Source organism: Ahaetulla prasina, chromosome 5, assembly GCF_028640845.1.
Source record: "Ahaetulla prasina isolate Xishuangbanna chromosome 5, ASM2864084v1, whole genome shotgun sequence".
In the NCBI taxonomy this organism is placed as follows: domain Eukaryota; kingdom Metazoa; phylum Chordata; class Lepidosauria; order Squamata; family Colubridae; genus Ahaetulla; species Ahaetulla prasina.
The window spans coordinates 16010799-16026993 of record NC_080543.1 but is presented as its reverse complement, the minus strand read 5'-3'; the positions used below and the strand labels follow the sequence as shown (position 1 = coordinate 16026993).

At 41.2% G+C, this 16195-nt stretch overlaps 1 protein-coding gene across 1 annotated transcript in view; it reads right to left on the bottom strand.

Moving 5' to 3' along the window:
* The window catches only part of PIWIL4 (piwi like RNA-mediated gene silencing 4), a 56167-nt gene that overhangs the window by 23874 nt on the left and 16098 nt on the right, over positions 1-16195 (bottom strand). The window contains exons 3-10 of the mRNA XM_058186598.1: positions 13606-13727; positions 11619-11699; positions 9663-9860; positions 7761-7872; positions 6410-6533; positions 3703-3820; positions 1188-1299; positions 55-239 (exon numbers count right to left, since the gene is read on the bottom strand). Coding sequence (XP_058042581.1) covers positions 55-239; positions 1188-1299; positions 3703-3820; positions 6410-6533; positions 7761-7872; positions 9663-9860; positions 11619-11699; positions 13606-13727 — 1052 coding nt within the window. The remainder of the gene's footprint in view (positions 1-54; positions 240-1187; positions 1300-3702; positions 3821-6409; positions 6534-7760; positions 7873-9662; positions 9861-11618; positions 11700-13605; positions 13728-16195) is intronic.

The following is a 16195-nucleotide window of genomic DNA, read 5'->3' as shown; positions in this document are numbered from 1 at the left end:
TTTAAAAAGGCCAATTAAAATGCCTTGAGAAATGAAGGATTCAACATAGCTCACATTCTGGGATATTGAACATGGAAATTCATGGGACCTCCTACTCTTCTCAAGCAGTTCAAAAAATTATGGGTCAGATCTGTGTGGTTGTAATTACACAGGACAAGCCATCTCTCCAGACGAGTCTCGCTGATCATCTTCATATTGCGCAAATCCCTGAACCAGTCCCCAGCGTTCACTGGAGAACACTGCATGGGGAGGGGGGGGGAACAAAAAAAAGCACAAAGACATCAGTAACTGAAAAGCAGCTCTCCCAAAAAGAGGGGGGAGGGGAAAATGCCATTTCAAAGGTTTTGAAGGAGGTACGTTCTGCAAATAACGTTGCATGATGGGGTTGTCTCCCTTGGATGACTCCTCAAGATTCTTCCTTGGAGGTCAGCCCAAGGGTGGATGGCATGGATAACAAGCCCGTGTTACTTACTGTCTCATTCTGCATGAGGAGTTTCTCTGAGGGGATCACGCGTCCAGTCAAGGAAGCCTGGCATCCCATCTGCAACCCCCAATTTTCTAATTCCAAACGAGCGTCTTTATTTCTGAAAGAAAATGGCATCCCTCAAAACCTGACCATTTTCATCTTTAGTGGGACTTAATCAGAAAGACACAGCAAGGTTTTATTTTTAAGACATTCAAGCGCTCTATTGGGAATTTAACCAATGGAATTTAACAACCGGTTCTCTGGCTGGATAGGCGTGGCTGGTTGGTCATGTGACTGGTTGGGTGATGTCACTCATCACACCCAGCCCCGCCTCCCGGCCATTCACTTCAAAGGCAGAGGTAGGATTCAGCCAGTTGGTGCTAATCCCACCACTGACTGGCCCCTTCCCCGCCTGTTTTTTTGCCGGTTTTTGGTCATTTTCAGGCTGCTTTTGGTCTGAAAAATGGCCCAAAACAGCCCAGAAAACAGGCCGAAAAACAAGGGGGGGAACAAAAAAAAGCACAAAGACATCAGTAACTGAAAAGCAGCTCTCCCAAAAAGAGGGGGGAGGGGAAAATGCCATTTCAAAGGCTTTGAAGGAGGTACGTTCTGCAAATAACGTTGCATGATGGGGTTGTCTCCCTTGGATGACTCCTCAAGATTCTTCCTTGGAGGTCAGCCCAAGGGTGGATGGCATGGATAACAAGCCCGTGTTACTTACTGTCTCATTCTGCATGAGGAGTTTCTCTGAGGGGATCACGCGTCCAGTCAAGGAAGCCTGGCATCCCATCTGCAACCCCCAATTTTCTAATTCCAAGCGAGCGTCTTTATTTCTGAAAGAAAATGGCATCCCTCAAAACCTGACCATTTTCATCTTTAGTGGGACTTAATCAGAAAGACACAGCAAGGTTTTATTTTTAAGACATTCAAGCACTCTATTGGGAATTTAACCAATGGAATTTAACAACCGGTTCTCTGGCTGGATAGGCATGGCTGGTTGGTCATGTGACTGGTTGGATAATGTCACTCATCACACCCAGCCCCGCCTCCCAGCCATTCACTTCAAAGGCAGAGGTAGGATTCAGCCAGTTGGTGCTAATCCCACCACTGACTGGCCCCTTCCCCGCCTATTTTTTTTGCCGGTTTTTGGTCATTTTCAGGCTGCTTTTGGTCTGAAAAATGGCCCAAAACAGCCCAGAAAACAGGCCGAAAAACAAGGGGGGGAGGGCGGGGCCAGTCAGTGGTGAGATTTGCCAGTTCACCAAACTGCACAGAATCTTAACTACTGGTTTGCCCGAACTGGTGTGAACTGGCAGCAGCTCACCTCTGATTTTAACTCATGGACACCAAACCTCCCACCAACGTGGTACCTATTTATCTACTTGCATTTGTATGATTTCAGACTGCTAGGTTGGCAGGAGCTGGGATGAGGACGGGAGCTCACCCCTTTGCATGGAGCTTGGTCTCAAACCTGGGCTACCAGCTTTCCAGCCGACAAGCCCAGTATTTTAACCACTTAATCCATAAGCCCAGAGGACATCTAAATCAGGGCAGGTTTCTTTAAGTGATAAGTAACTGTGGCCCAGTTCTAGTTTATCTTGGAGAAAATGGCAGCAGAAAGAAATCCCAGTATTTACAGAAATTTAGGAACTGTTCATCATAATAACCAGCAGAGGTCTGGTTTCATTGTCAACCATGGAAGATCTCAGAGTGACTGGGGTAGTTTTTCTTTCAACTCAACCAGCCATGCAGGGGAGCTGTTTAGGTAAAAAAAAAAAAGGACCCCTACATAATGTATGCCATTTCAAGCTTCTAAATTAAAAGTGGGTATATATCTAATCAATAACATTAAATAAAGAAACAATAAGCATAAGACATTTCTGGAGAATATTTTTCAGCACTGAAGGAATTCCTCTGAAACTATTCATTTGTATTTCAGGCTATATAGCCCTTGTTTCTGAAAACTGATGATACTTTAACTCCATCTAGTGGTTAAAAATGAAAAAGCAAATCTGTACATATTGAGTGAACTGAATCTTGAATTCAGTGAGATTTGATTTTGCAAGAGACATGAATGATGTTGCTCCATCGCAAGTGCGATTATCGAGTGCTGGTTTTTTTAAAAACATCAAATCAATAGTCATGTTATGTCCATTCAAGCAGGACATAACCATGATTTTTTCCTGAAACAAGATGTGTTACCTTCTTCTTATACTTATTTACAATACTTCTAAACCAGGGGTCCCCAACCTTTTGGACCTCAGGGACCACTAAAGTCATAATTTTAAATCTCATGGACCACTAATACGATCCGCTTAATGACAGGCTGAGTGGGTGTGGCTAGGTGGTCATGTGACCAGGTGGGCATGACCAACTTGATGTCACTCACATCGAGGGGCGCCTCGCCAGCCTCTACTCGTCCCTCCCCTCCTACCCACTCCTCCCCTGCCTGCCTGGGCTCCTTAGGGCCCCAACAGGAAGCAGTTGTTGGAGGTAAGCAGCCACCATGAGAAAGAGTTGGCAATAGAGCTGGATCAGTTCAAATTGGATCTGACTGAGAAGGAGGCTCAGCAGAAGCACCTCACTGAGGACTAGGAGCATAGGCTTTCCAAGCAGAGGAAAGACCTGTGGGAGTGCAAGGCCAGGTACAGGCGTCTGGAGGCTCAGTGGGCTGAGATGGTCAGCCAGTTCCAGGCCATGATGCTGTCCCACTGGAACAAGGCCCTCTGGCTCTTTGCCACCAGCAGTACTTCCCTCCAGCCTTTGCCCAAAGCCCCACATCAGGAGGCTGAAGCAGACCCCAACCTTTGTTGTTGTTTTATATCTTGATGCCTCCTCTTAAATATCCAATTACCTTAATAACAGGGGTGTCAAACTCGATTTCACTGAGGGCTGCATCAGGGTTGTGTTTCATCGGGGGGGGGGCAGCTCGACATCACTCCTGTCAGGGGCCCCTGTGGCAACACAAGCACTCTGCCAGTGAAAAGGGAGCTCGGGACTACCGCATTTTCGCTAGCAGAGGCACCGTGGGCCAGTTGTTCGCTGTCTCCAGGGTGGCTTCGTGGGCCAGATCTAAGCAACCCCTGCAGGCTGGATTTCTCGGCCTTTGAGTTTGACACCCCGATCTTAACATAATGAACAAAAGACAAAATATGGAATATATAAACTTAGGAATTCATGGAGCTCTCTCATTATGGTCAGAAGTTGTGACATCAACGATCTTGATAGAAAAATACCTCTGAATGTTGTCAGCAAGCCTAGATAGTCGTTGATGTCTCTGTTGTGGGGGCAAGTGAGTGTGTTGAGCGAGATCTCTCATCAAGCGAAAGTCTGAAGTTGCATTTCTGCTAAGTCCTAACGTAAAAAAAAAAAAAGAGGGGGGAGGGCAGGGGTATTTTACTAAACCCGTATGCGGCACACAGGATGGTTAAATGGTGAAAACCAAGAATCAGAGATATCATGTCATTACAGCCCAAACCAGAGGTCTTCCCAGTTCAAACTTAGCTTCCAATATCTACTTTTGTAACTTCCCAGCCAGAGTGTCTATGGAGAATCTCAGTCGTCCAGGTCATGGTTGTCCCAAAGGTGCTTGTTTTTTTTCAAGAGGCAACTGGACTTTCTGGTTTTTCTTTGAAGACGTTTTGCTTCTCCTCCAAGAAGCTTCTTCAGCTCCGATTCCATTCCCCACCATCCAGTCAGAGTTGAAAAAAGCTTCTTGGAGGAGAAGCGAAACGCCTTCAAAGGAAACCAGAAAGTCCAGTTGCCTCTTGAAAAAAAGCACCTTGCTTTTTTTCCCTAGCCAGAGGATGTAAGAAGATAAAAGTGAAGCCCAACTCCTGATGCCAATCCAAAAACGCTTTGCTACAGCCTTCCTTCAGTCTGGTCTGGAATTTAATGGCGGGGGTTGGTATCTCCTATACAAGTGTTAACCAGGTCTGGTTTTTTAAAATCAGGTGCATGTTGTAACATACCTGGGATCTTCTCCCTTCCTCTGAGAGCTCAGACCCAGATGACTCTTCCATAGCATCTTCCCAGTCAAACATGAGTCAGGCTCTTAATTCTAAAGTCACAGCAAGCACTTGTCCCCCTAGCACCTCCCTGACTCTGCAAAGCCCATTTGAGGTCTCGCATGGTCATAGGCAGATGCTAGAACAACAGCTCTCCTGATCAGAGGTCTAATGCCGCTTATAAGTCACCTGCAGGGAACTCTCCAGGGTCCTGATCCTGCTGGGGATCAGGAGAATATTTGTCGTTCGGGGGTTGATGCTGATAATGTTACCTAGTTTGGATAATAAAATTTCTGCAAGAAAACAACCAGGCTTGTAGTGATGCTGTTTGATATAAACTTCTATTAAACTGTTTAAGAGAAATATTCAGGTTATTGTGGAGTAACTGTATTTAAAACCTGCTTGTTCCTCCGGTATTCTGATTTGTCGTAGTCCAGTGCTGTGTCTAAACAGAAGACATTTGTTATATAATTTTGCCACTACATCCATCGTATTAATAGGTCTTCAGCTACAGGATTTAAGTCTTTTCTGAAGAGGGGAATAACAATACTGGTATAGCTAGACCTTGACATATGACTGTAATTGAGCCTGGAATTATGGTCATAAGTCATTGCAGTCATTAAGCAAGTCACCACATGACCAGTTCTGATTTTACAATCTATTTTTTTAAACGAATTGATTTTACTTAATGGGGGCTTTTGGCCAGAAACCGGAATTTAAATGCCTGAAACTGGCAAAAAACATCATAAATCATGATCAAAAGTAAGGTTCTACATTTAGGCAAGAAAGACAAAATGCACACGTACAATATATGTGGTACCTTGCTTAATAGTAGTAACTGTGAGAGGGATTTTGAGTCCTTGTGGACAACCATTTAAATATTAGCCAGCAGTGTGCAATAGCTGTAAAAAACGCCAGCACAGTTCTAGGCTGTATAAACAGAGGGACAGAATCAAGATCATGTGAAGTGTTAATACCACTTTATAATGCCTTGGTAAGGCCACACTTTGAATACTGCATCCAATTTTGGTCGCCATGATGTAAAAAAGATGTGGAGACTTTAGAAAGAGTGCAGAGAACAGCAATGAAGATGATTAGGGGACTGGAGGCTAAAACATATAAAAACAATTGCTGGAATTGGATATGCCTAGTTTAATGAAAAGAAGGACTAGAGGTAATATGATAGCAGTGTTGCAATATCTCAGGGTTTGCCACAAAGAAGAGGGAATCAAGCTATTCTCCAAAGGACTTGAGGGCAGGACAAGAAGCAATGGATGAAAACTAATCAGGAACAGAAGCAACTTAGAACTAAGGAGAAGTTTCCTGACAGTTAGAACAATTAATCAGTGGAACAACTTACCTCCAGAAGTTGTGAATGCTCTAACACTGAAAATTCTTAAGAAGATGTTGGATAACCATTTGTATGAAGTGGTATAGGGTTTCCTGCCTAAGCAGGGGATCGGACTATTATTCTGTTCTGTTCTGTTCTATTCTGTTCTATGATCAGATGACTGTGAGACATTGCAAACACCCAGAAAGATGAGCCGGTTGCCAAGCAACCAAAATGTGATCTTGTGCTCTTTTATGGTCTATTTTCTCATGAATGAAGGCAAATATACCTGTCCCAGGATAATGTTGCAAGATCCAATCTGGGTCAGTCACCAACACAGATTGGGTCTTGTCTATATTCAAATTTTCATTTGACCAGAAACTTCATCTCTTAATTTTCGAATACTGCAGAAGTGGCTAAATAGAATAGAATAGAATTCTTTATTGGCCAAGTGTGATTGGACACACAAGGAATTTGTCTCTGGTGCATAAGCTCTCAGTGTACATTCAAACAATAAGTGATTAAATCATGATCATAGACATTGTTAATAAAGACAAGGTCAGAATGCTAACAACTGTTTCGATGAGCCCAATTACATTGGTTTACCTGTCATGTAGCAAAGTTCTGGGATGAGATGCACCACACGGGGCTCAGCAGAACGGCTGCCTCTACTCTTCAGGTGGCTAACAAGCATTGGTTGATTCAGATCACTCAAGAGTACATCGTATTGCTGTTCACGGAAATATGAGGTCAGAAGAAAGCAAGTCAGCTCCATTCAAAACCCCTGGTGGCTATAGTTCAGTGTTCATCAACCTTAGCAACTTTTAAGATGTCTGGATTTCAGTTCCCAGAATTCCCCAGCCAGCATGCTGATCAGAGGTCAAATACTAGCATGCTGACTGAGGAATTCTGGAAATTGAAATCCAGACATATTCCACTGTTAACAGAACAAGTTGTCCTAAATACTTAGTATGTTTCCTAAGTGCTTAATATATTGACTTAACTTGTTTTCGCCTATATTTTTACAGCTATTTTTCTAGATTTTTTTAGGGTTGTTCAGTACTCAAGATCTAAACACATAAGGTTGCTTTAAAATGTGCAAGAGAACTCACAAATTACCTGCCTACTACCTTTAAAGAAACTGTCTTTAAATTATTTTTAAATTATCCTGTGATAATCTGATTGGACCATAGCAACTAAATAATTCTAACGAAACAATGAATTGTTAAAGATTTGAAAAAGATGCTAGGAATTCTGAACACAGGTAGTCCTTGACTTACAATAATTCATTTAGTGACCGTGCAAAGTTACAACGGCCCTGAAAAATGTGACTTATGACCGCTTTTCACAGTTATGACCTTTGCAGCATCCCCATAATCAGGTGATCAAAATTCAGGCAAGCTTGGCAACTGGTTCATATTTGTGATGGTCGCAGTGTCCTGAGGGCATGTGATCACCTTTTGTGATCTTCTCACAAGCAACGTAGATTGGGAAGCCAGATTCACTTAACTAACTTATGTTACTAAATGGCAGTGACTCACTTAACAACTGTGGCAAGAAAAGTCGTAAAATGGGCAAAACTCCATTAACAACAGAATTTTGGGGCTCAATTGAGCTCCTAAGTCGAGCGCTATCTGTAAGCCGTTTCCACTTATGTTCAAAGCAATGCATAACCCAGTATTTTCTGGATCTGGCATTTTTATCCACCTATCAAGTCCTTCCCAAGATCCTGAAACAGGCAGATGTTTGATGGTATTAAAGGTTTATTGTTATTATTCTATTTAGACAAGGCACCCAAAGAGTTTTTGTCAATCTGCCATCCTTCAGATCTGTTCGATTATAACTTAGAACATGACCAGTTTGGGAATCCTAGAAATTAGAAGTCAATACAATGAAGGGTACTATATTTACAAACACTGGAGCAGAGTCTTCATGCAGTATCCAGATTCTTGATTACCTGTTTGTAATAATCCTCATAAGAGATCTGACTGCCATCACGTTTCTGGAATGTATCTGTTGGTTTTATAGACCATTCAATATCATCAATACGATATGTTTTGTTGTTGTACCTGAAATGCCAAGTAAAAAAAAAAAATCTAAATAATCTAGATATTCTATGTATTCTCTAATGTGTCCTGACATAATTCTTTCTTCTATAAACCCACAAAAATCAAATGAATGGTAGCTCATTAAATATAATAAAATATAGGAGTGTAGGCAAAATTCCTGTTCTTTTGTGGGAAAAAATACTGTATTTTTCGGAGTATAAGACGCACCGGCGTATAAGAGGCACCTTAGTTTTAGGGGAGGAAAATAGGAAAAAAAAATTCTGACTACCAGGTATTCATCTGGCTAGCATCCTTAGCCTGGTCAGCTTCAGCACGTTAGTTCGCTGGTTTTGCTCGCACGTGCCTGATTGGGGCTGAAAAGAGAAGAGCAGCAGCTGTTCTGGATAGCCATTTTGGGCACATCATGTTTTCGGGTGGTGATCGGCGGCAATGTGCTTTGGCGATCCCTGCAGCCTTGGAGGGCTCTCAAATGGAGCATTTGGAGGCTGAAAATGCGACGCATGGAGCCCAAAAACACAAGCCATTGTCGGTGGCAATCTCTGCAGCAAGGAAGAGGACACGCGGAGGCCAAAGGGTGGGTTGGGCTACATTTGGAGTATAAGGCACACCCAAATTTTCAGCCTCTTTTAGGGGGGGAAAGTGTATCTTATACTCCGAAAAATACGGTACATGCTGCCACTTTTCAGGAGAGACGAAGTATAATTCGGCATCATAACTATTTTATGTGTTGTTAATTTACTGGTCCAGATTTGTGTTAAAACATATTTTTATTTATTAGTCTTGTCATATACTTATGAATAAGTTTGGTAAATAAAATTTATATAGTTTCCAACTATGAACTATCCTTGCAGATACCAAAACAACATCAAAAAGTATTATTTACATTAAGAGGGATTCAACCAGCATCACTTAAACAAACAAAAAAACAAGCTGAGATTTATTTTTATTCCCCACTGCTGGAGAAAAACAGTCCTAAATATAGCAAGAAGGAAGAAATAACACCTGCAAGTGAAATTGTAGAAAAACAAATTTGCTTCTTCCCAACATTGCTTCTTAGCTTAGAGTGGTTAATAAAATTTCTGGATCATTTGCAAGCAGGTTGAAATACTTTCCAAACCCACATTAGGATTGATGTAAGCAGGAGATATAATACCAATAAGTGGGTTCATGAAGAAAAGACAATGAGAAAAACTTGATTTTTGGTCTTAGAGTGTGCACTGAAGTACCTTGGTCTAGCGGAAAGAATTTAAGATTCTAATAAAACAAATAAAATGAATGAGATTTGACCAGATTGATATATGACTAAAAGTTGATGTAACTGTTGCATATTATATTGTTTATTTGGCAGATGTGTGGAATTATTACATTTCAATTGTTGTTGGATTGGAAAGACCGTTGTCACTTAAGAGATAATTTTATGACTGAACCAATACATAAGCCTAAGGAAGAAATTAATCAATCTATCTCGCTATCCAATCAAATGACTTTGGGCGGTAGACAATAAAGTTAAAAACAAAACATACAAATTAATATTATTAATATTAAAAAAAACCTTAAAATTATTAAAAGTACAAAAAACCAGAATACAAAGAAATTAGGCAAAGAGGAGGTATTAATTACCCAGAAGCCATCTTAGTATGTCCCCAGATTCCTATGTAAATGAATTCTAAAATCTTAAAATTCTAAAATCTGTAATACAAAACTACAATGGTTGAAGTTAGCAACCTAAGTGAATATGAAATTACTAATGCTTCAAAAGATGTCATGGTTTCCATAGGGTTAAATTGTACCTGGTAAGAACAATAAGCCCCACCAATTCCTTCTCACAGTTTTCTGGAAAACGTGCCCTCTCTGAATTATTATACAGATCAGTCATGAACTCCAAAACGTTTTCACTCCGAAGGACTTTATGGCTCACATCTGCACAGAGCATTACTTTGTTCTCAAAGTGCCCAACAGAAACCGCAAATCCTGGCCAGAGAGTCAACCTAAAAGGGGAGGAAAAAAGACATTTTGAGTTAGTCGATTTACACAGACTCCAAGCAGCCTGGCAAAGAACAGAAGAAAACATGCATACCATACATGTGCAAAGCAAAAAAAAAAAAAAAGTTAAGGATGGAACATTCTGAAATAGAAAAGGGGCCTCTCGAAACATTTTGAAGCAACATTTGCCTTAAAATAAATGTCATGAAACCAAACATCAACATCACTCTCTCCTTTGAGCACGGCAAGAATCAAACCCAGATGGGAAAAGGGGTTGTTACTTCCTTAATGGAGTGGAGCTGTAATGTAACTCTGGCTGCAGGGTTGGGGAAGAAGCCATGGCTCTCTTTTGCAGGGGGTTTGAAGGTAAGCATGATGACGCAGTGGCTCAGTGGCTAAGACACTGAGCTTGTCGATCGAAAGGTTGGCAGTTCAGCAGTTCGAATCCCTAGTGCCGCGTAATGGGATGAGCTCCCGTTATTTGTCCCAGCTTCTGCCAACCTAGCAGTTCAAAAGCACGTAAAAAATGCAAGTAGAAAAAATAGGTACCACCTTTGGTAGGAAGGTAACAGCGTTCTGTGCGCCTTTGGCATTTAGTCATGCCGGCCACATGACCACGGAGACATCTTCGGACAGCGCTGGCTCTTTGGCTTTGAAACGGAGATAAGCATCACCCCCTAGAGCTGGAAACGACTAGCACATATGTGCGAGGGGAACCTTTCCCTTTCCCTTTTATGATGCCATGGGTAACTGTCTTATTTTGATCTCATTTGATTGTTTTGAGTTTATGATGACTGTCTATTTTGTTCTGTAAGCAAGGTTTTACTACGATTATAGGTTTATGAAGTGCTATGACTCCATCAGACACAGTGATCCAGGGATCAATAAATAAGGAGAAGGGCGGAAGATTTTAGACTACATTATTATTATTCTGGTTGGTCACACAGTCAGCCGGTTGTTTAGATTGGAGGGGGCATTTTTGTCCACCTATTGCAGCCCGGGCAAGTCAAAAGTCTGGACACCCATGCCCTAAGTAGTGAAGCATATCATATGAACCAACTCAATGTCGTTTATGGGCCGAGAAAACTATATTCGTTACTTAAAATGATGGATCAAGTAACCAAAGCTAATGTTCTGCAAGTACAGGTAGTCCTCGACTTACAACAGTTCATTTAGTGACCATTTGATGTTACAACGGCACTGGGGAAAAAAGTTACTTATGGCCGTTTTTCACACTTACTACCATACAGCATCCCTACAGTCACGTGATTGGCATTTAGATGCTTGACAACTGATCACATTTATGACAGTTGCAGTGTCCCGGAGTTGTGTGATTCCCCCTTTTGCAACCTCGTAACGAGCAAAGTCAATGGAGAAACCAGATTCACTTAACAACCGCATTACTAATTTAAGAACTGCAGGGTTTCCCTTAGCAAAGGTGGCAAGAAAAGTCATAAAATGGGACGAAGCTCACTTAATAAATTTCTCACTTAGCAACATAAAGTTTGGGCTCAATTGGGGTCCTAATTTGAGGACTACCTGCATAGCTTCTAATTCATTTTGGATTACTTCTCATCCATCAACACAACTTATCTCACAGCTCATCTCACAATAATATATGGATAAAATGATATCAATCAGATTAATGGATAACTTTGAAAAAAAATTATCAACAGATGATGAGTTCTTCATGGATGAAATAACTTAATTTGCCACAGAAATATTTAGGCGGCAAAGATTTCAAGGTGAGCTATCCAACTCACTTGTGTTGAGGGACTTCCACTGGATCAGCGGGACTGTAGAAGTTGCGTCCAATCTGATACATTGACAGCTTTTGTAAAACCCTGGTATAGAAAGTAAGTATAGATACCGTATTAGTACACGGCAGCAAACATGGTATCATTTCAACACTGATAAATTAAAGCCTACACATTTTGCAATCTAATCAATTATTTGAAATAAAATGTTCATCGACGATTCCTCATCAAACTTGCCTGCTACGAGGTTTGGCCCGTTGCTTTTCAATATTTTGATAGAATAGAATAGAATTTTTTATTGGCCAAGTGTGATTGGACACACAAGGAATTTGTCTTGGTGCATTTGCTCTCAGTGTACATAAAAGAAAAGATACCTTCATCAAGGTACAACATTTATGACACAAATGTTACCAATGATTTGGATGAAGTGGTGAATGAAAGCAAGATTCTGTTCTGATAGCCAACTCTCCATAAAAACTGTTTTAGCTTTCTTGTGGAGTTGATTTCTTTGTCTGATCTGTCTGGTAATGCTGATTTAAATCCTGCAAGTTTGATCATGCAGTATCTCCTCCCACTTCTTATACTCCTATGAATTAGGGAGGTATCTGTGTAGCTCTTTTCTGTCTATTTTCTGACTTGGGGTATGTTTTACCTTGGACACTCGTGTAATGGAACTTGTACATTGCGGTCAAGGTTATCTTCTTTACTATCTATATAGAATAGAATGAGCTGGAAGTAGTGGTGACATCCTCCATGGGTTGCCACTGGTTTGCTGCCCAAGCATGTGTGGTTTGCGCCAAACGTGCAGTGTGCACACGCATGGACTGTGCGTACCAAATGCACACTGTGCATATGCACCTGCAATATGTGCCAAATGCACGCTGTGCGTGCGCACCTGCACAGAGCGTGCCTAATGCAAGCTGTGCACACATGCGCAGTAGGCACCAAACACATGCTGCATATGCGCATGCACAATGAGCACCAAACGCACGCTGCACATGGAAAAAGGAGCCATTTGAAGGTAAGTAGAACAGCGAGGGGGGGGAACAGCTATTCAGGATTTCCTGCTTTCTAGCGAATATAAACCACGTGGCATAGCTGATCATCGGAAATACTGGTTCAGACAAACTGGTAGCTTTTTTTTACTATGATTTGCTCGAACTGGTAGCTTTTATTATTGCTGGTTTAGCCGAACTAGTGCAAACCGGTAGCATTTCACCCATGGCTGGAAGAGACCTTGCAGGTCTTCTACTCCAGCCCTCTGCTCAAGCAGGAGAACCTACAACATTTCAGATAAATGACTGTCTAGAGTCTTCTTAAAAACATCCAGTAATGGAGCGTCCACGATATCTGTAGGCAAGCTGTTCCACTGGTTAATTGTCCTCATCGTTAGGAAGTTTCTCCTTCATTCCAGGTTGCTTCTCTCTTTGGTTAGTTTCCTATCATTGTTTCTTCTCCTGCCCTCTGGTGCTTTGTAGAATAATTTGACTCCCTCTTCTTTGTGGCAGTCCCTCAAATACTGCCATACTGCTATCATGTCTTCTTTTCTTTATACTAGCCAAACCCAAATCCTGTAGTTGTTCGTCATATGTTTAGTTTCCAGGCCTTTGATCATCTTAGTTGCTCTTCTTGTCTCCACTCTATCCAAGACAGAGTGGCCTTTCCATACCAGAGACCTCTCAAAAAGGGGATTTATGATTCCAATTTTCAGATAAAAAATAATCTCCTGATCACAAGTAGAAACCAATTTCCATTTGTAGTGTGTCTAGTTCTAGGTATAGAATCACAGAACCAGACAGCTGGAAGGGACTTTGGAAATCTTCGAGTCCAACCCTCTGTCCAAAGCAGGAGTCCTTATACCATCCCGGACAAATGGTTGTCCAATCTTTTCTTGAAAACCTCAAAGGATGGAGCACTTGAGTAAGAATTTAGCCTAAAACTGGGACTTTTTCCTTCTCTCTACTTCCCACCCCCCCAAAAAAGTAAGACTCACTTTTTAAAGAGCAGGTTTAAGAACTGAATGCACACAGGATTGCTGGAAAAAAGCTGGTGACTTAATTGGACTGTCATCTTTACCCTATCGCCTCTTCGGGTTTCACAAGACAGTTCTGTGACCTAAGAGGAAGAGAATATGCAATTCAAATTCAATTGCAAGAAATCATAACATAACATAACAACAGAGTTGGAAGGGACCTTGGAGGCCTTCTAGTCCAACCCCCTGCCCAGGCAGGAGACCCTACACCATCTCAGTCAGATGGTTATCCAACATTTTCTTAAAAATTTCCAGTGTTGGAGCATTCACAACTTCTGCAGGCAAGTCGTTCCACTTATTAATTGTTCTAACTGTCAGGAAATTTCTCCTAAGTTGCTTCTTTCCTTGATCAGTTTCCACCCATTGCTTCTTGTTCTACCCTCAGGTGCTTTGGAGAATAGTTTGACTCCCTCTTCTTTGTGGCAACCCCTGAGATATTGCAACACAGCTATCATGTCTCTCCTAGTCCTTTTTATTAAACTAGACATACCCAGTTCCTGCAACTGTTCTTGATATGTTTTAGCCTCCAGTCCCCTAATCATCTTTGTTGCTCTTCTCTGCACTCTTTCTAGAGTCTCAACATCTTTTTTACATCGGGGGAACCAAAACTGGATGCAATATTCCAAGTGTGGCCTTACCAAGGCATTATAAAGTGGCACTAACACTTCACGTGATCTTGATTCTATCCCTCTGTTTATGCAGCCCAGAACTGTGTTGGCTTTTTTAGCAGCTGCTGCACACTGCTGGCTCATATCTAAATGGTTATCCACTAGGACTCCAAGATCCCTCTCACAGGTACTACTATTGAGCAAGGTACCACATATACGGTACCGGTGCATTTTGTTTTTTTGGCCTAAATGTAGAACCTTACTTTTTTCACTGTTGAATTTCATTTTGTTAGATAGCGCCCAATGTTCAAGTCTGTCAAGATCTTTCTGTAACTTGAGCCTATCTTCTGGAGTGTTGGCTATTCCTGCCAGCTTGGTGTCATCTGCAAATTTGATGAGTTCCCCATCTATCCCCTTGTCCAAGTCATTGATGAAGATGTTGAAGAGTACTGGGCCTAAAACAGAGCCTTGGGGTACTCCACTGCATACTTCCCTCCATGTGGATGTAGTTCCGTTGAGGACTACACGTTGAGTGCGGTTGGTCAGCCAGTTACGAATCCATCTGGTGGTGGTGCTGTCTAACCCACATTTTTCTACCTTATCTAGTAGTAGGTTATGGTCTACTTTATCAAATGCTTTACTGAAGTCCAAGTAAATTATAATTATAATTATAAATTATAAATCAAATACAAAACATTTTAAAATACAATTCCTTCCTACAGTTGCTTTCTGACTAGAACTTGTAGACCTTTAAAAAAAACCACAACCCTTTTATGAATACAATGAGGAACAATCTGCTTATTTAATTTATACCTGTCTGCCAATATCACTTGTAACAATGAGTAATGAAAGATAAACAGGGTGAGGGTTTGAAGGCGAGCTGATTCAAGAGCCGAAAGAAATCATGGGTTACCATGACCCAACCAGAATAATCATACCTGCTTTTCTGGCCTCTAAAAGGGCGTACAACGAATAATGCAAAGATATCCAATTGTTCTGTTGATTTATAATTAACTACAATGACAAAACAATGTAGGCTCTGCCTTATGTATTGGTTAGGGCCAAGTCAAAATTAAACAAACCGACTGACTGACTGAACTTGTTTAATAAAGTCATCCCACGAACAGAAAAACAAAGTGCAGGAGTATGAAGCGAAGGAAATTGGACAGGCCAAAAGATGAAGAGTCCTGAACTACATTTGTTTTGTCCCCTGAGTATTTGCTGCTGTGGCAGGGCAAGGTTAATTTATCTAGCTTATAGGTTAAGTTTGGCAACCCTGTCCTTGCTGGCCAAAGTAGGTGTAGAATGTTCCCTTCATAAGGAAATGTCCAGGAATTATTACTTACCTCCCCTTTCTCATCTCGTTATTTTTTTTTATTTGCATTTTTATCCCGCCCTTCTCCTGTTACAACCACCAATGGGAAAGAAAAGGGAAGTGAGGCCACATTTCCCAATCATACCACAACTAATCAATCTACTACATGTCGATTTTACAGAAGATACAGTTGAAAAGGCATTATGCAACCTAAAACCATCTCCATCTATTGACCCTGATGGATTATGTGCCTACTTCTTAAAAAAGCTCTCAACCACCATAGCAGAATTTCTTAACATAATCTATGAAATATCTTTCAGAACCAGCTCCTTCCCTAATTTATGGTCACTAAAAAGTGACCCCAGCCTAGTTGAAAATTACAGACCAATCTCATTATGTTGCATCACCTGCAAAGTCATGGAATCAATCATAAACCAATCCATTATTCTCTACTTAGAGACAAATAACCTACTCTCTAACAAACAGTTTGGCTTCAGAAAAAAATTGTCCTGCAATCTGCAACTCTTACACTGCAAAAACATATGGACTTCACAACTCGACCGGGGTAAAGCAATAGAAGCAATTTATATAGACTTCTGTAAAGCCTTTGATTCAGTAGTATACGACA